Raw genomic sequence first — 20,518 nt, forward strand, 5'->3', positions numbered from 1 at the left:
TTTCACTCTGGATAATTACGGAGAAGGTAAGCTGCTCCCAACAATTAATGACGTTACGTCGTTATCTTTAATATCCTATTCAGCGTTTGTGAAATCAATGCTGCTTCAATTATAGGCTGATTCTCGAGAATGTTGACTTGATTCCAACCAATTGCATGCTTAGAAGAGTACTTTTTATCTATTAAAAATTTAAATATTTATATATAAAAGTTATTAAAATTAATAAATTCAGCTATATTTTAAAAATTAGATTATTATTTAATTAATAATATATTAAAAATAAAATGATAATAATTTTTTTAATTTAAATTTTAAAATATTATATTTTCATTTTTAAGGTTTTTTTCTCTTTTTTTTTATATCATCGCTCATCGATTTCTCTCTCTTTTTCTCTTTCTTTCATTTTTTTATGTTAAAAATCAAACAAAAACGATCATCTTTATTTTTTACAAAGATATTCTACATTTAATTTTCGATGTTAAAGAGAGAGAAGTCGGTCAATAACAAATCTAAAAATATGAAGGAAAAAAAACATTAAAAGAAAAAATATAATAGTTTAAGGTTTAATTATGAAATAAATTGTTAGTTTTCTAAAATTATAAAAAAAATAAATAATATTAATTAATTTCATTAATTCTAATAAATCACGGATGAATATTTAAATTTTTAATAATTATCATATATCAATTTAAAAATACAATGAACTTTAGATGAAAGGAAGTCCTTTGGCCAGGAAATTATGAGCAAATACAATCTTAAAGTCATATATTAGCATCATCCATAATCTTTTTGTTTATTATTTATTTAATTATGATTTCAAATGGTAAGCTCACGTGCGATAAAATGTATTAAAATTAATATTTATACCTAAAATTCTATAAGTAAATATGGATTACACTTTAATATTTTAATTAAAAAAATTTTATATTTAATGAAATATCTATAAAAAAAAAAAAAAAATCAATGGATACAAGAATTTAGAAGTAAGGCATGTGATGCTGCCGAAGTGGCAGTTACTGTCAGGCAATGGATCTAAATAGTCTGATTCGGATAGCTCAAGTACGCGAACGTGATGATGCTATGTTCATCTACCCATCGCTTTACTTCAAAGAAAAATAAAAATGTAGGGCTTTTAATGGAAAAACAAAAAGAATTCTTACACCCTTTTTTCTTCGCATTTCTGCTTTCAATTTTCTTAGGAATCCTGTATAAAGATTAGAGAGATCTCAAGGCAAGGGTGCTGGAATCATGTTGCTTCCTTTTATGGAAAATAGGAACAACAACTAAGGAATAAAGTGCGATTTCAGGGACTAATCTTGGACCATCTAAAAGGTAAGGAATGTTTAATTGGCTCATAACCAACTGCCTTTTTCAGTCTACTTTCTAAGTGCTGGAAGATTTTTCCACATGCATAATACCACTTTCAGTACATTAATTTTTCTTCTTAATCTACTTCATTTGTCAATTTTACCACTACAGCTTCTGTTGCAAACATTCAAATGAAGATACACTATGTTTCAATGGAGTTTTCATGGGCTTTTACTTGACATGAACATTTATAATATCTATCCTCAACATGATATTGCAGTACTACTTTTACAATGCTAATGGCAATATGATAATTCTGATGGACCATTCCATGAATGACAAAGCAGGAAAACTTGTTAGCAGTAATATTCTGGATAAGGAGACCTTCAAAGATGCAGTAATTTGGGAGGGATGGCAGCCAAGGGATGATTCAGGATTGTGTCATTTGGCCCAAGATCATCAATAGGTGGGCGCTGCTTATGGTGGTCTGCGACTGATTGATAAGCCACTGATAATGCCAAAGCCTGCACCAGGGAACACCAGAAGAACAATTAGTCTATTCCTAATAAAGGAACCATGTCTTGACCATGATCTTTATATATGATACAATTACGGGCTATGAACGAAGTCTTTCTTTACTCTACAAAACATGGTATGAGAAGGTTATACAAGGAGGTTCAGGGAATCATCCAGACCTGAGATAGTACATAAAAAGCCGATACCTGAGAGAGTAAGAAGACAGTAATTACAGATAGAAGTTTGAATGAAGCTTACAATGTGATCATGGTCAGGAGGAGCATAAATGCCAGTAGAGATTGCAGTCCTTCTTCGAGTACCACCTTCTGGTGGATTAGTTATTGTTTTAAATCCAGTGGGAATAACGGTTACCGGCATACCAACAAGATTTCCTAGGCAAACTTTCTCCCAGTCAGTTGCATTTCCAATGAAGGCATCAACTGTAAAACTTTCTTTCACTTCTCTGATTAATTTTCCTCGTGCTCTTTGTGCCTGGACAATTATCAAAATCTGAATAGTTGAAACATCTCTGTAAATAAGAAAATATACATGTTTTTTTTTTCTCAGTTCTGCTTCGATTTAGAACTTTCTCTTTGTGTTAACTTTTTCATTTCATTACAAAAATCACCAAGTTAGCAGCTTTTTCTTATTTTACTCAAGAAGGTCACATTAATCTCATTTATAATATTGAATGATAATAAACTTGACAGCAAACCTGTACATAATCTACAGCTGGGATTATGCGAGCACGGCGTAACTCAGTTGGCCATTGTTCCTGAGCTTCATAATTATCATCTTTCCCAGAGCGTTGCCACTCATCAAAGTGACTCAGCATATCAACATCCATTGTGAAATTCAGGATTCCTTGAACAGAGTCAACAGTATAGTTCAGTTTGAAAGGAACCATGTTAACGCCCTTTGATGCGAGAACTTGAACAACCTAGCATTGCATCCCAAGAATGTAGTTTGGTGACACTAAAACTTCAAGTTTAGTTATGTTGCATGCATTGTCAAGTAAACAATTAACTTGTCTAACCTCCATCTCAGCATCCTCAAGATATCCAACTGTAAGTTTTGTAATGTCTACTGAGAATGGATCACTGAATGGGATATCTCTTGATGAGAGATCATCATGATCCTTCCCCCTGATAGCATCCAAAACAATCATACAATCTACAGCATTTCTACAGAATGGACCAAGTTTATCCTGTCAAGCACCATATATAGATTGGAACCTCACTACACTAGTCAAAAGAAAAGAGAGAGAATAGGAAAATCACATGAAAAGAAAGCATTTGGAATATTACCAAGCTCTCTGATATACTCATCACACCAGTTCGCCCGACAGTGCCAAAGGTTGGGCGCAAAGCTGTCACTCCACAACGAGATGCAGGGTAGGTTATAGAGCCAGCTGTTTCTGAACCAATTGCAAATGGAACCATACCTGTTTAAAAAAAAAAAAAATTCTAGAGTCATAACTGAAGTAATTTAAGTCTTGCAATTAAAAATCAAATATGAAAAAGGAGAAAGATCTAAAAGTACTACTTTAACATCATTCCCTGATTTGGAGTAGTTTTCCCTTAAAATTAGGTTGAGGTATACTCAAACCCAAGATAAAGTGCACAACAACATATGGCAAGAAATGAAAATATTGAAAACCATCAAACCAAAACAATACCAGCCGAGGTACAAGCAGCAGGCCCAGCTGATGAACCAGTTGAGAATTCCTCAATGTTCCATGGGTTCCTGGTCCTACCCCCAAACCAGATATCATCATATGCCAGTGACCCAGAAACAAGTTTTGCAACAAGAACTGCCCCTGCTGACTTCAACCTGCATTGAGCAGAGCCAAAAAATAAAGAATTCAAATACAATGTATTTATTTCTACAGGAAGTTATAACATTTCAAATAAATTCCTTACCTCTTGTAAACCCAGGCTTCACTGTTAAGGACTTGATCTTTGAAAGTTGTTGAACCCCAAGTTGTTTTGTACTGTGGTACTGAAATTATATCCTTCAACCCATAAGGAATCCCATGCAGAGGGCCTACAAAAATTTAGTAAAAGATTAAAAAGCAAATCAACAATGACTAAATGATCAATGGAAGAAAGGTGGTGGCAGCTTCAATGCAAATACTTTCCAGGAACCAGTCATATTGTAAAAGTTTCTAAAAGCACCATATAGCTTTACATATCAAATAGGAAAAAGTTGGCCCATCCTACTTCTTTTTCCAGTTCTAAACTTCAAAGTACTTTCAATTGTTGAAAACTACCTAATATTTACCTTGCCATAAAATCCTAACAAGTTAATCACTGATGTCAAAGGAGTTTTAAAAAGGGTTGGTATCTCTTGAAGCAATGATGCATTCTCATAGTGGGTGATGATTCAATAATATTAGACATACAAGAAATAAGCTCTGACAACTTATAAGTACCACGCTAATATTAAAATAAATGTAATAAGAAAATTCTTGTTATTCTCAGATGTAACTGACAATAAATAGAAAGAGACATACCCAAATATTTTCCTTGGGCAAGCAATTGATCAGCTTCTTTTGCTTGCTTATAAGCTAATTCTTCTGTAAAAGTAACCACAGCTTCGAGAATGGGATTGTACCTGGTTTTATCCCCGTCATTCATTACTATCATTACAAAATGAAGATGAATGTCAGAAAGCATCACTTAGTTACCTTTTTAATCTCTTCAGAAATATTTGAGTGAGCTCCTCTGATGTAATTTGTTTTGACTTAATCAGTGCCCCCAATTCAAGAACCTGATGAAGACCCCAAAAAATTATACATAAGAAGGGAAACAATGAAACAGGTAATAAAGTTCAACCGTGTCTATCCAAGAGGCAACTTACACTCATGAAGGCAATGTCTTCTTCCTTGTCCGGCTTTTGTATGCTAGACACAGAAGGATGATTAAATCTGTTGCTCACTTTTGCCTGTCCACTGCCCCAGTCAGCATTAAAAACTAAAGCGGATGGATTATGCAACCCTCCTTCCTCTGAAGCCACTAGTTTCCGGTTGGCCCTCATTATAGGTATATTAAATTCTGTGGCACCTTCTGCAACTTCCAACACCTAAATTAAAAGAGCTAATCAACCACCACTACAGAGCATGAAAGAAATGAAAAAAGCTTAACGCTACAACAATTGAATCAAAATCATTACCTAATTAAGGTAAAAATAGTTTAACAATCACCTTTCTTTCATTGAAGAAGTTGCTATCAAGCAACTTAAACGCACATCTAAGTGTTGAAGCTTCCCTGAGTGTTTTTGAACATTCGCTACTCTTTTTATTGTCCTGATCAAACAACATGACACACGACGTCTATCAAAAACTGAGATAAAATTATAAAAATAAAATGGCTTCTTCATGCTTCACGTAATTAGTGTGGAGTGTTAGGGTACAAAAATTCAAGTAAGCTTAATAGCATATAAACTAGAACACAGCTTTTTAAATGTGATTCTGCATACAGGTGAGAAGCCGTAAAAGTAAATTGTAAAATTTATTTCAGTATTCTCTTCTCTTTTTATTTCAACAGGTTCCTAGAGTCAGCTGTGGAAAGACTTCCAAATATTATATACAATCAAAACAAAAACATTTCTAAGCTTTACAATAATAATTTTCAAACAATTACAGATTGGACAAATGGGTAGTGGCAAAACGCAAATTTATGCATATGCAACACCAAAGATAAGCAAAAAGACACATAAAAGTGAGAGAAAAATAATACCATTTCATTACAGGTACTGGCAAGAAGAGGATAAGTTAAATTGGTGATAGTAAAGCGAGAGTGAAACTGTGTCTTGGGCAAAGCAGCAGCAGCAGCAGCGACAGCAAGTGAAGAAAAAATTACAAAAACACAGAGACGTGTCCCTCCAAAAGGAGAATCAAAACACATGTCAATAAACATGATTGCAAAGCCGTTGTTACTGGCGACTGAAAAAACCTCCTTAATGAATCTCAGACCATCCAGTGCAAGTAGTATAAAAGTAAAGACTTTTACTTTTATCTGTGATTATAAGAATCTTATTGAGATTTGAGAGCAGAAGGGTATTGCAGTCAGCGCACCCAAGTCTAGTCGAAACTTTGACTCTGATTCTTTCGAAAGGCCAGGAGACTTATTTCTACGCAAGGTATAAACTTCCAACCACTAAATTTTAAAATTTTAAATATTTAGTTAAAATTAAAAATAAAATTATTATTTAATAATAATATTTAAAAATAAAAATTTATTTCATATTATCCCCTTAATTTAAAACTAATAATTTTCTTTTAAATTTAGGTTTTCAAAAATGATATTTTCTCTCTTCTTAGGGTTTTTAAATTTTGTCAACAAATTTTCAATCAAAGATAGTTGATCTCATCATCTCTCCTTCCAGTATTCAATATTTGATCGACAATATTTAGATTCAACGAAATCCAACTCTTCGTTTGAATCTTTATCATTTAGACGAAATCAACTTCATTTAGATGGCAACGACAATCTCATCTAGATCATCATCGTTATCGTCATCCAAATGAAACAAATTTTATCTAGATGATAAAGATCCAGACGAAAAGTTTTAACTCTTTATTTGGATTTTATCGAATCAAAACATCATCGATTGGATATTGAACACCGGAGAGAAAAACGACATCGGGAAGGAGGGAAATTGGCCATCGTTAACTAGAAATTCGTCAGTGAAATTCAAAAACCTTAGAGAGGGGGGAAATGTCACTTTTCAAAACTTAATTTTAGATAAAAATGATTAATTTTCTAAATTAAGAGGATAAAATAATATAAACTTTAAATATTATTATTAAATGATGATTTTACCCTTAATCTTAACTGAAGAATTTTACAAATTTTAATTTATAAGTGAGTATTTAAGTTTTTGAAAGTTGAAAGATAAAATTTTTTTTTTATAAGTGAAGGTTTTTTTTTCTTTTTACTTTTTGTAAGTATTCAATGAAGCAAGTTGTTGCTGAATTGATGCAACTTTCAGATCCCCAACTTGCTGGACATAAAATTTACCACCACCCAGAACTTCTGTAAGTACTACCTGAAAAAAAGCTTAGTGTGACAAGACATTCACTATACAAGACCCATAAAGACAAAGATAAATTATGCAATAGTAGGCCCCATGGGTGGCCTAGTGGTTTAAGGCTGCGGGGCTTACACGTGTCCCGGGTTTGAGTCACAGGAGGTCCCGAAATGCTACCACTAATAAGCCTAGACGTACCTGATCGTCGGAGATAGAGGCGCAAGGCTGGCGACCCCGGGGGTTTATTGGCAGAGCAAGCTGAAGGGTTCCCCAGTCACAAAAAAAAAAAAAAAACGATGCAATACTATCTCTTGCACCTTCAGTAATTTTTTCTATTTACTTTCAAGAGCTGAACCGTTGGTGGAGGCCACTTCCTCCTCTTCAACATAATTCTCCCAAATCTGTAAATATATTTCAATTAGAAGGATTCAACACAACACTACTGTAGTAATGCACATACATATTCTGATTCTTACTTTCAGTTTCTGAGATTTTGCAGATAGCTCTGCCTGTTCAAGAAGATGAGCTTCTGGAATCCTATCACCGCCAAAAGATGTTTGCAGCTTTGCCAGGCCAGCTTCAAGAAGTGTCACTGCCATATTGGATCTTGACTCCCACAAGGACCCCAAGAAAGTTCCAGTTCTATCAACCGTTTCCACTTCAATCTGGGTAAAAATATGCATATAGAGTTAGCTACGTATGGAAAGCAACCAAGTGGCTCTGCCAGCTTTAAAGGCATGCAGTACCTCCACATCTCTATGTAAAATCTTGCGTCTCAAAAGAGCAATTGCTTCTTCAGAATAAGGCTCACCACGACCAGGGCAACGAACACCAGAAAATGAAAAGGCAATGCTGCATGTCTCATTAGGAATCAACAACTTAAACCGATGGCCACTAATGACATATTCAACAATGGCAGGAATTCTCCTGCTCCGCTGGAGGAATAGCAAGAAATCTCTAGCTTTCTTGACTGATGCCTATAAGTGACAATTGAATGGAATACACCATAAGAAACAAAGCTAGATAATGTAGTGACAATAAATATTATGGTACGTTTCTAACCGTGGTCAAGTCTGTTTTGTGCATGACTGACGGATCCTTGGAAGAGTGTACCCCTTTCTTCCCAGCACTAGCATGTGACTCAGCAGCAAGAAGATCATCACAATAAATTGATCCTTCCTCAAAATCTTGATGTTCAACAACGATGCCAAAGCCACGTGATACCACAAGCTCTGCTACATTGATACCAGTTGGCTGGTAAGCAGAATAGGATGGAACCACTGAAGATGTATCATCACCCTCTCCCTTAACAGAAGATTGGAGGAAGACTGATCCAAAATCCATTATTCTTGAATCTGAAGTTGTAGTTACATCTGACAAGGGGACCTTCCTGGAATATTCCATTTGAACGTTCACCTGCAAAAACATTTAATAAAAACATAAACTAAAATTGCCACAATAATTCAAATGGTGTTCAATAAATAATGTTGCATACTTGTTTGCCAATGAGTCGTGTTCTTAAAAACTCTCTTGCTTCCCTGGCACAGGGGGCTGGTTTTTCATCTTTATGTGGATTGCCAATTTTTGGACACCTAATACTTGAAAGATAGACTCGTCGCTCGGCCAATGGACTACCAAAAGGGACAGAATCATCAGCCACAATGATGCAGTCCCCACTTACAACCTCCACAACCTTTGAAAAAATATAACTGAATTAATATCCCAAAAACATAAAGCAAGAAATCTCATGTAACCATAACTTCGAAGCAGGTACTACCTTCCCAGTGAAATTCTGATCATGAATTGCTTTTGAATTTGTTGCTGGTGGTACATAGTTTGTCCAGATCCTCAACCGCCTTTTCTTGGCATGAAGCTCTGCATCCTTTAGTCTCTGCTTAGCATCTTCTTCCATCATATTTGCACTCCATTCAACATATTTAGCTAAGCCCTAAGTTAAGAGTGAAAGTATATTATAATAGCCAAATGCACTAGAGATGATAACAAGCACACTAAAATACACTGACGTAAAAAAAGAAAAAGTTTCATCGTCATTTCATAGTATTAGTAGGGATAAGCAAAATTTATTGAACTTCTAAACTGCATCACCATGGAACAGAATTTTAACTCAAACCCATAGCTTAATGATTCAGCATAATGTGAAAAAAGGTACAGCAATGACCAGTACACACACATAAAGTATAGCTTTGGCAGAAATTGCAGCGCATGCAAGTCTTATCTCCACTTCCACAACGTTATGAACAAAATTCAAATGTATACACAAGCACTTTCATACGAAGTATCAAAACAAAATATTTGCAGAGTCCTAGACACACTCACCTACACATTTGCATTTTAAAAATGCCAGAACAATTTATCCAAGCCTCAAAGTGGAAAGATAATTCTATGTATTGATCACCAGTAACATTAATATGAAACAACAATAGGAAAAAATTTCATCAACAAACTGATAGAGTTGTTCAATTTCATTTCAAATATTTTCTTGTGGACAAGGAACTAAAAATATATAAAGACCACATCTGTCATCATCCACAAGCCTCAATCATATAACACTAATGTTATGTAGTAATTAGTAATGTACACGGAACTACAACAAAGAAGCAGACCCCAGCAACAAACATTAAACATCACAATCCTCAATCTGTAATAAAAATTATGCATATGTATAAAAGCAAGACAAAATCTATGCACATACATTTTCCACAAGCTCCAGTGCTAGGTCCTTAGCTGTTTCTCCATCAGGATAATACACTGAGCCAATGAAATTATTGAATTTGCCAATGCCTTCCAGAACAATGTGGACCTACCAAATAATCCACTTTGAATTAAGACCATCAAAAGTGTATGAAAATGAGGAGGACAGACTTTAGTTGTAATTAACTTACCTCTCTGTTCAAGACACGAAGCTCTGTAAAATGTTTGGCATCCACCATATATGGATCACCAGTAGTTGCTACTGTATCTCCATTGCTCTCATCAGAGGTGGTATCTACTTCAGTAGCAGCTGCAGGCTTCCGACCAACTGCTGGGGCCTTAATTCAAATAGGAGAAATGACATGAAGAACTCATATTAGAATAGTGAATAAGGCAATAGAAAAAAAAATCACATGTAGAAAAATACCAATCAAGCTGTAAAATATCAACCTGGATTCCAGCCACAAAGATTTGAACATATTGAAATTCTGGAAGCAGGTAAACCCGTAAAGTGCTGCCATCTTGAACCTGTTCAACCATACATTGCATGGGTCAACCCTTATTTGCAGCTAACAGACCCATTGCATCAAAATTAACAGAATTACCAATGGCAGAGGTGATAATTTCCTTATGGCAGCCTCAGCAGCACCTGGAACCTACAACCAGGAAAATAAAACGATTCAGCATTCAAGTGCATGTTTTCATTGCCAAACATATCAATTTTGCAGGAACTTTAATAGACCTGTCACATACAAATGGTCCAATAACTGAAGACATCACACCGATGCAAGTCTAAATTTGCCAACACAGTCACAAAAATATACCAGTAACCTTATTTAAGGAAGGCACCTATTTTATCAAAAATTTCCATATATTGTAGGTTCACTGGTTGTCATGGAAAAGAAGGTGAGCAGCAAATTAAAAAAAGAAGAAGAAGAAGAAGATATTTTATGGCTATGGCTTTATCAGTAAGAATTTCAGCTGTCAGAGAAAGAGAGAGGGATAGAAAACAGAAAATGTTAAATTTTAGCTGAAACTATGATAAGAAAGACTGCACAAAGAATAAGAAATGACATCCAATATAGTTGCTTAAGGTTGTTGAAACAAAGAAGGAAAAATAACTAATAAAGGACAAAGTCATTACTTCATTGCCAAGAGTGAGAAAAGAGAAAAGCATTTTGATAATGTAAATGCCATACTTATAATAAAAATTATAACACATCAGCTGATGTTTAATGTCAAAAGAAATTGTGGTGTGTAATTATAGAAACTCACAGTTCAAAACCTCACTTTTGAAACTTATATACTGCCATGAGCATCAACAAAAAGTTATAGGAAAACATACTAGTCTATAGGAAGCACTTACAATCCGTCTAACACACAAGTGCAAAGAATTATAGCTAATTCAGCGAATATGAGCCTTGACAATCTGCAATGCCATCTTACCCTCTCCAGCAATATTATTGCCACTAGTATGAGAGAATTTAAACTAAACTAATATATTCAGCCAGCTACAGACTTCATTCAAGTCAACTGACCACAGTTTCTGCTTTCAAAACATAATAGATCCTAGATTTTCATAAAATATTCTAGGTTAGATCTCTCCCTTCTGTACTATGTCCATTTAAGTAAAAGCAAATTGAGAGAACCAGAATTTCTTACCTGCCTTCAGTTGCAAAATAGTGGCAGACTCACGATGTGAGAACTCCAGCTATCCAATAACCAATTTTTATTTTGTTCATTCTTATAGAGTCGTAGTAGACTGCTTTAAAATTAATAAAACATCACACCTTCATCTTTTCCCTTTGATTTATCCATATCCATCAGGACATATCCATCAGGATGGGTCATCTAAAACAAAACTAACTATGAAACTTCAACTTCAACAAATTGTGGTAAGACAAGCGAGATTAGTAGTAAGCACAGCCTTGAAATAAGGGAAAGCATGCTCTGTTAATTTATTGCCAAGAAAGCTCCAAACATGTCATTTGGAATTAACACACAACCTGATAACTCTGTTTAAAGTACCCTCGGTATAGATATTTATGTACTCATATAATCAAACAAGCACCTTAAAATTATGTGCTCTTACTAAGTTATTAGTGCAAAATTTTGCACTGAATTGAGTAAGAACATGTTCTTTTAAGGAACAAGAGTAGCAGAGGTTCTCAATTCACAAATCCTTCAGTTATTCAAAACTAATGGATCCTTACAGGAGGTCAGATTATTATATCCAAGTAACAGGAAGCAGCATTTTAGATTTACCATAGAACAAAAAGAAAGTAGGAAGGAGGGAAAAAAGATAACCTGGGTCCAGCCGACACCTTGTTGCTTTGCTTGCCCTTCTAGACGTAGCAATTCAGCAAGGAAAGGACTTGTTTCACCTTTCTGGGAACCCTGCTCCTTGACCTGTATATAACAGAGTTTGCTAATAAAGACCCTAGGGAAAAGCAAAAGTCAATACCTCCAAATCCAAAAAATAAATGTATATAACCTTTGTCCAGCCTCCAGCAACAACCAACATTGCCACATTTTTATCATCAAGGATAACAGTGCCAAACTCTCCGCCTATACTGGCTACAGTATAATCCACTCTAAAAGTGACCTCTTGCATATAGCAAATATTGATTTAGCTTATTCCAAAAAATATATATAATAATAATGTTACCGACTAACAACCAAAGCAGAACAAAAGTGGGAACCTTTCCCATGCAGAGCTTCCTCAAAAATTCTCTGCTGTCCCAGGCAAAAGGCTCATCTGTACCTCCTCCATGGGCCTACAAACAAGATACAGAAATCATAACAAAACAAGTCCACTTAGTAATCTGCCAAACATTCATGCCATGAAAATTGTTGAAATTCTTAATAAATACAAAAATTTATAATTCAACCAGTATTTGTATTATCATGTTACCATCATTCAAAACAAACTAAAAGATCATTATGATTTAAAAATGAAGCGGAAAATTTCTAGAATGACTCATAAACTTTCATTCCTTACAAAAATCTTTGGATTACAAAATACAGCTGATTCCTTCAGCAAACATGAAACATAAATACATGAGCTAGGTAGAGAGATTGTAGAATTACCAGTCGAGGAGCAATAACAGAAGATAATATGAGGGTTTTATCACGTGGGGGTCCAGCCTTGAGAGCAGACAAGGCCGTAACTATCAAACTGTCCCCCGATGGAACCGCTTTCACTTGTCCTCTATACCATTGTCCAACTGCCGCTGGCGCTGGCTTTTCATCTTTACATGGATTGCCAATTTTTGGACACCTAATACTTGAATGATTGACTAGTCGCTCGGCCAATGGACTACCATATGGGACAGAATCATCAGCCACAATGATGCAGTCCCCACTGACAACCTCCACAACCAGGGGAAAATTTTAATTGAATTTATATCCCATAAACATAAAGCAAAGAATCTTATGTAAACATAACTTAGAAGCAGGTGCTACCTTCCCAGTGAAATTCTGGTCATGAATTGCTTTTGAATTTCTTGCTGGTGGTACATAGTTCGTCCAAATCCTCAACCGGCTTTTCTTGGCTTGAAGCTCTGCATTCTTTAGTCTTGGTTTAACATCTTCTTCCATCAAATTCGCACTCCATTCAACATATTTAGCTAAGCCCTAAGTTAAGAGTGAACATACATTATAATAGCCAAATGCACTAGAGATGATAACAAGCACACTAAATACAATGACGTAAAAAAGGAAAAAGTTTTATCAGCATTTCATAGCATTAGTAGGGATAAGCAAAATTTATTGAACTTCTAAACTGCATCACCATGGAACATAATTTTAATTCAAACCCATAACTTAATGATTCCGCAAAATGTGAAAAAAGGTACATCAATGACCAGTACAGACACATAAAATATAGCCTTGGCAGAAATTGCTGTGCATGCAAACCTTATCTCCACTTCCACTTATTATTGTGTAAGTAGCACAAAATTAAGAACAGAAAACAAACATATACACGAGTGCTTTCATATGAAGTATCAAAACAAAATAATTGCACAGTCCCAGACACACTCACATATACATTTGCATTTTGAAAATGCGAGAACAATTTATCCAAGCCTCAAAGTGGAAAGATAATTCTATGTATTGATCACCGGTGACATTGATATGAAACAACAATAGGAAAAATTTTCATCAACAAACTGATAGAGTTGTTCGATGTAATTTCAAGAATTTTTTTTGTGGACAAGGAACTAAAATATATGAAGACCACATCAGTCATCATCCACAAGCCTCAATCATATAACACTAAGATTAAGTAGTAATTAGTAAGGTACAAGGAACTAAAACAAAGAAGCAGACCCCAGCAACAAGCATTAAAACATCACAATCCTCAATACATAATCAAATTATGCATATGCAGAAAAGCAGGACAAAATCTATGCACATACATTTTCTACAAGCTCCAGTGCTAGGTCCTTAGCTGTTTCTCCATCAGGATAATACACTGAGCCAATCAAATTATTGAATTTGTCAACACCTTCCAGAACAATGCGGCCCTACCAAATAATCCACTTTGAATTAAGACCATCAAAAGAGTATGAATACAAGGAGGACAGACTTCAGTCGTAATTAACTTACCTCTCTGTTCAAAACACGAAGCTCTGTAAAATGTTTAAGCAGAATTTAGTATCATATAAAGCAAATAAACCAAGATTCACTACTGATATACATTATCCAAAGATATCAGCCATCATTATTCAGAAACATCATCAATCATTATACACCAAAATATCAACCAACACTTCCAAGAATATCATAGCAAGAGACCAAGCACCATTTTCTGGATCACAATAGACAAACAAGTCAGGACCAAAAAAAAGCCGCACCAAGCAAGCAATTACTCAGATACTTCAGTACAACACTCAGCAAGTAAAACACGAAGATTTTCCCTTAAACGAACAAATCTATGTGATGGTAAAGCCTTGGTCAAAATGTTAGTTTTCTGATGCTCACTAGGAACATATTGAATAGAAACAGATTTAGCAGCCACCTAGTCTCTAATATAATGCATATTAATTTCAGTATGTTTTGTTCTAACATGAAATATAGGATTTGAAGTCAAAGCACTAGCACAATATGATGGGAGGACCAGAAAAATTCAAACCAAACTCAGAAAATAAAGTTCTTGTTCATGCAACTTCAACTTCAACTTCAATAAAAGACAGAGTTATTACCTTTGCTTCTTGGAACACCACTGAATAAGATTGGCGCCAAGAAACAAACAAAATTCAGTAATAGATCTTCTGTCTTAAATGTTATTGGCCCAATTAGAGTTAGAATAACACCATAATTGAAGACTAGAATGAGACTTAAAAAAAGACCAAAAGTGAACGTACCTTGAATATATCTCAATATTCTTTTACAAGAAATCCATTAAGATTGGGTGAGAGCTTGTAGCAATTGACTCCATTTGTTTACTGAGAAAGAAATGTCAAGTCTAGTTAAGGTTAAATACTATAAAACTCCTATGACACTTCCATAAAGGAAAGGATGCTCAAACCTATCACTATATTCATAATGAAGTTTGACATCAATAGCACAAGGAGTAGAGCAGGTTTAGAATCCTGCATGTTGGTTTTTACCAGAAGGTCTCTTGCATATTTAGACCAACGCATATGTAAGCCAACTTGAGTTTTGATAACCTCAAAGCCAAGAAAGTAATGTAAAAGGCCCAAAATTTTAAGAGCAAGCTGATCATTCATGTAAAACCTGTAAATTCATCCAAGGTTATTTTGGTCTTTTGGCTTTGTTTATGATCGATTGTGCGTGTATGTGGAATTGGGTTTGCACAACAGTGTGGGAAGGCCATACACACATGTGCGTGATGATAATGACAAAATAATATTTTCCTATGTGATGTATCAAAATTAGCTAAAGATAACATACACAATCAGATATGGTTAACGCATTTGAATTATGGATAAGACACAGTTTTATAGGGATTTCAAAAACTGTCATTAATAGATAATGACATATACACTCATGAATAAATAGTACACACTCTTGTATCACTAACTATAGTGAAAATAAAAAGAATCACAAAAGTGTTTGACTAAGTGGTTATTCATATTGGTCAAAACAATTACAAGAGAGATAAGAGGGATTTTGAGCCTCGGACGCAAAAGAAAATTTTTGGGGATCAATCCTTGCCATGAGTAGCTTATCGACGGAAGAACGATAAATAGACGATTTCGCATCTTTTTAATATGTGAGATTTTATCGATTATGTTTTGATTTGAAAGTTAATCTTTTGATCATGATTGTACAAGTGATATTAGTGTTTATATATGATGATGTTGTTGTAAGTACGCATGTTTATATTTTAATTTCTGGAATTGTTGTTGAGATAACTAACTGGACAAGTATACGAATGAGAAAGGCTTTGAGGCATGTTGATCTTGTGCCATCGGTTAGTGGCTATGTTTTGAAATAATGATTTCATGGAAGTAAATATGTGAATGTCAATTATGGAGGTATGGATAGAAGGACTTCCTTCCAATTGAGTTCTTAGACTTGGGAACATAGATTATTGTTTTATATATGAAAGTGTGAAAGATAATTAGTTATCATGGATATATAATAACATTGGATCATTTGGTGGTCTAATTGACAAACCTAATGGTTTAGAATTTTGTTTAATGGATACTAATAGTTCAAACTATTGGTGATAAAGATGATTAGAGGAGGATGATTGGTGGTGAAGAAAATGATGGAAGGAGAAAAAAGATGGTGGGCAATTGGGTGGTAAAGATGATTAGAAAAGCAAGAGATTGGTTAGTGGTAATATTACTAGTGAAGATAACGAAAAAAGAAGAAAGATGATAAATAATCAGTGATAAACATGACAAAAAAAGAAAAAAGATAACTAACAATTAATAATAGAAGTAATATGAGGAAAATGAGAATAATTGATATGTCACATCTAGTGCAAATAAAGAGGGTAAAAAAAAAAAACTTCACAAAGATGATAAGGGGAAAAGCAAAAAAAAAATAAAAAATAAGAATTTTTTTTATAAAAATAATAATTTTTATAACTATATTTATTGGAGAATAATTTGACAAATTAAATTTTATTGGAAGATAGATTGATAATTAAATTTTTCATTTTTTTAATACAAATATTACGGCAAAATTTATATTAAATAATGAGAGAATTTTTGTTATTATATTTACAAAGGATAAAACACTAATTTAAAAAAGTAGTTGATTAATAAAAACTAAAAATTTCAAATTAAAAGGGTCAAAAATATGGTAGTTGAATTACGTATTGTATTGTGTATTAAAAAACTAATTCTTTGTATTGTATATCCAGTATTGTATTGTATTATATAATTAAGTATGATAATTTTGGTTCGAATTTAAAGTCTCTGATCATCCTCAACCCTAATAAAGAAGAGATTTTCCGATAGAAATGAGGAAGATGATGAAGATGGAGATGAAAAGAATTCTCACAATCGGACTCTCCTCGCCCCACCTTGTCCTTATTCCTTTATATTAATATTTTTGTTTAAAACACTAATATATCTTTTATAGTTTTAAATTATTTATATTTTTAAAATTTATTTATATTTTTATTGTAAATATTAAAGTTGTTAATATATGAATTTGTAATATTTGAAATAGTGAATTAGTTTTAATTTTACTTAATTTTTCTATTTAATATATTTATGTTGTATTTAGGTATTATGAGAAAAAGATTTTTTTTTTACAGGTTCAGAAAAGGAACAAAAAATCTTTGTCATTCTATCCTCACTACCATCCTTACATATAACGCAGTTTTTTTGTTAAATTTAATAATAAAATTATAAAAAAATTAACCATTATCATTTTTAAAAATATATAAAATATCTTTAAATTTTGAAAATTTTTCATATAACCTCACATCAGGTTATTATTTCATTTAAAAAAATTTATTAATTTATATCGATAATATCTATTATTTTATATTTTATATATAATATTAATTTTATATACTTTTTATAATGATCATATTATATTATCAAATATATATTATATATCATAAAATAATGATAATTATATTAAAAAAATCGTTCCATCAAAATTTGGAATTGGAAATAGTCATTTGGCTATTATACTGAGTGGAATTTCAGTGTTTAATTATAATTTTAATATGTAAACGATAAATATTAAATGGACTATTTTATTAATTATGTTGATTCGCATGTCAATAAAAAAATATAGATATGATTGACTTATAGACATCGTAACATTAAAGTGCACGGAACTGACATAGTCAACTTTCATTATTAATGTAATTAACTAGGATTCTGTGAATAAAACCAGAACTGAAGGCCAAGAGGAAGTCAAAAGGAAACCCAGCAATCACCAGCCGTTGATCTGACTTCTAGTTTTCTAACTTTTTTTATTCTTTCTTCGGATAAAAACCAACGCTGTACAATGGTGAGACGTAAACCCTACGCTCACTTTATTCTCCTTCTTCTTCTTCTTCTTCTTCTTCTTCTTCTTATAGAATAATATAATAGAAAATTTTGGACCTGGACAACTTCTTTGATTTGGAAGCTTCAGAAAGGTAATTTTTTAATTCCTGTTATAATGCTACTAAATTATATTTATTTCTTTATGTGGGTTCTTTTTTATTCTGATATTTAGTTGTTTACTGGTGTTAAAAGTTTTCGTTTATTTTGTTTTTACGTTGGATGACATATTCAAGGAAAAGTTTAATTTTGGCTGGTGGGAAAACTTCAGTTCGTCATAAAATGTCATCATTTTGATCCGAATTCATTTTGTGATCGTCTGCATATGAATTTATCTGACCATTATTGTTTTTGAGACCTTAATTTTTTGGAACTTGCTTTCTGAATTCGAAGATTTTTACTTAAATAATTTGGTTAGTAGCTCTCTGTGCATATATGAGGTTTCATCGGTAAAGCACTGTATTTTTTCCCACAATATGAACATGGACTGTTCAATGCTCCAACGGAAAGTGTCGTTTCTCATGATTATCTCTTTTAGGTAGTAATTTTACAGTCGATAATTAGTAGATAATTTTGTTGTCACTGATACTGATGCGGTGAACATTTCATTTCTTATTTTACTGTTTCTAAAGATTTGTAGCGTTTAATCCATATCAGCCTTGGATCTTACCTTTTCTGGAATTAATCACATCTGGTGAAGAGATATCATAATGTTTTTATTTGTAGGATTCTTCATACTAGCAGCATTATGCTTAAGATCCCAGACCATCAAGTTGCAGGTCACCAAGCCCTTGATGGAAAACTTGGACCCCTTATTGATGATTCAGGGCGATTCTACAAACCCCTCCAGGATGGTGAACGTGGTTCCAATGAAGTAGCTTTTTACACATCCTTTTCTTCCAATACAAAGATCCCTGATCACATCCGCAGGTTCTTCCCTGTCTTCTATGGAACTCAACTTTTACAAGCATCTGATGGATCTGGCCTCTGTCCTCACCTGGTTCTGGAAGATCTTGTCGCAAAATGCCTCAATCCATCCATCATAGATGTTAAGATTGGTTCAAGAACATGGTACCCTCAAGCACCCAAGGACTACATTGAAAAATGCCTTAAGAAGGATGCAGAAACCACCGGCGTGTTATTGGGTTTTAGGATATCTGGGTTGCAGGTATATCAAAACAAAGAATCGGGCTTCTGGAAGCCAGAAAAGAAGCTTGTCCAAGCATATACTGCAGACGATGTGAGATTGGTCCTGAGGAAGTTTGTTTCATCTCACTCGCCTATTGATTCAAAATCAGTCTCAGACTGTTCTTTTGCACCAACTGTTTATGGTGGTTCCAATGGGATTCTAGCACAATTGTTGGAGCTCAAAGCATGGTTTGAAGATCAAACCATTTATCATTTCAATTCTTGCTCAGTTCTCATGATGTATGAAAAGGAGCCTCTTTTGGAAGGCAGGAGTTCAGGTGCTGAAATTAAACTTGTGGATTTTGCACACGTGGTGGAGGGCAAAGGTGTTATTGATCATAACTTCTTGGGTGGGCTCTGCTCTTTGATAAAATTTGTCTCTGAAATTCTTACCAGTCCAGATGAACCAGTGTCAACGAAAGCTTCTTCACAGGATTCAGAGAAGAACTGCAGTTCTACCGATAACGACACTAGTGAATGAATATTGACACTGCAAAAGGAATTTTCACTTCTATCTGTGTTGTTGTGCCTTTTTATATGGTTATTTTGGACACTTCTACAATAAATTTTGGTTCTGCTTAGGTTCAAATTTTTTTTCTCTACTGGTCATTATCTTGACTTGTAGATTGAGATTTGTTCAGACCATTTCAACACATTTCCTGACTTCTTTAAGTAATTTTTACTCTACCATAACTCTAGTTTTGGTTGGAAAGAGACAACAACACTGTTGAATCTTAATTTTCCCAGTCTGATCATGTTAGTATTTTATTTGCTGAAACGTGTGGGAGCTATCTTCATATGACTGTATTTTATTGCACTCCTGTGCTTATATAAGACTAGCGTTTGCTTTCTTTACAGTCTTTCTTGTAGTTGTAGAGCATCATCGTCACTCACAATTTTGAGTTGTTTGACGAGAAAAGGCAGAATCTAGCAGCAGAAAGAAAAATTAATTATAAAAGAGAGATCTTCTTTCATGTGTATAGTAAATATTTTTCTTAACTTATCATTTGTAAGCTATGTTAGTATCAACACAAAAATCAATTTTACAGTTACGTTTAACATCTACAGCCTGAATTTGATAGATTAATTTACATATAATTCTGAGAAGCTCAATGCAGGTGAACCCCTAATCTAAGGAACAGGGTTTCAAATAATTGACAGCTTACCTTATTTTAATTATCAGTGTGATATTGATTCTCCAAATTATATTCTATTATAGTCTCAAGGACATTGCTTTAAGGCGTAATAACAGTCTGTGGAGCTGGTTGGTT

At 33.8% G+C, this 20,518-nt stretch overlaps 2 protein-coding genes and 1 pseudogene across 3 annotated transcripts; 1 reads left to right on the plus strand and 2 right to left on the minus strand.

Moving 5' to 3' along the window:
• Positions 1 to 1,513: 1,513 nt before the first annotated feature.
• On the minus strand, positions 1,514 to 5,955 carry LOC123224524 (glutamyl-tRNA(Gln) amidotransferase subunit A). 2 transcript variants are annotated; one of them, XM_044648221.1, is made up of 12 exons: positions 5,565 to 5,955; positions 5,030 to 5,131; positions 4,687 to 4,908; positions 4,514 to 4,596; positions 4,340 to 4,440; positions 3,747 to 3,870; positions 3,503 to 3,657; positions 3,132 to 3,268; positions 2,861 to 3,031; positions 2,540 to 2,764; positions 2,083 to 2,334; positions 1,514 to 1,832 (listed from the first exon to the last, which is right to left on the minus strand). In XM_044648221.1, exons 1-12 carry the CDS (start codon positions 5,742 to 5,744, stop codon positions 1,695 to 1,697), a joined length of 1,890 nt encoding a protein of 629 aa, XP_044504156.1. In that variant the 5' UTR covers positions 5,745 to 5,955; the 3' UTR covers positions 1,514 to 1,694. The 2 variants fall into 2 exon arrangements, with proteins under 2 accessions (XP_044504156.1, XP_044504157.1); XM_044648222.1 differs by having other exon boundaries at positions 2,083 to 2,316; positions 5,565 to 5,954.
• Positions 5,956 to 6,725: 770 nt separating this feature from the next.
• LOC123224523 lies at positions 6,726 to 14,095 on the minus strand (annotated as a pseudogene).
• A 3,836-nt stretch (positions 14,096 to 17,931) lies between these two features.
• On the plus strand, positions 17,932 to 20,104 carry LOC123222511 (inositol polyphosphate multikinase alpha-like). The gene is made up of 2 exons (XM_044645332.1): positions 17,932 to 18,154; positions 18,786 to 20,104. The coding sequence occupies exon 2, from the start codon at positions 18,808 to 18,810 to the stop codon at positions 19,726 to 19,728; it is 921 nt and encodes a 306-aa protein (XP_044501267.1). The 5' UTR covers positions 17,932 to 18,154; positions 18,786 to 18,807; the 3' UTR covers positions 19,729 to 20,104.
• The last annotated feature ends 414 nt before the right edge of the window (positions 20,105 to 20,518 follow it).

This window comes from Mangifera indica, chromosome 8 (assembly GCF_011075055.1).
Source record: "Mangifera indica cultivar Alphonso chromosome 8, CATAS_Mindica_2.1, whole genome shotgun sequence".
NCBI lineage: Eukaryota > Viridiplantae > Streptophyta > Magnoliopsida > Sapindales > Anacardiaceae > Mangifera > Mangifera indica.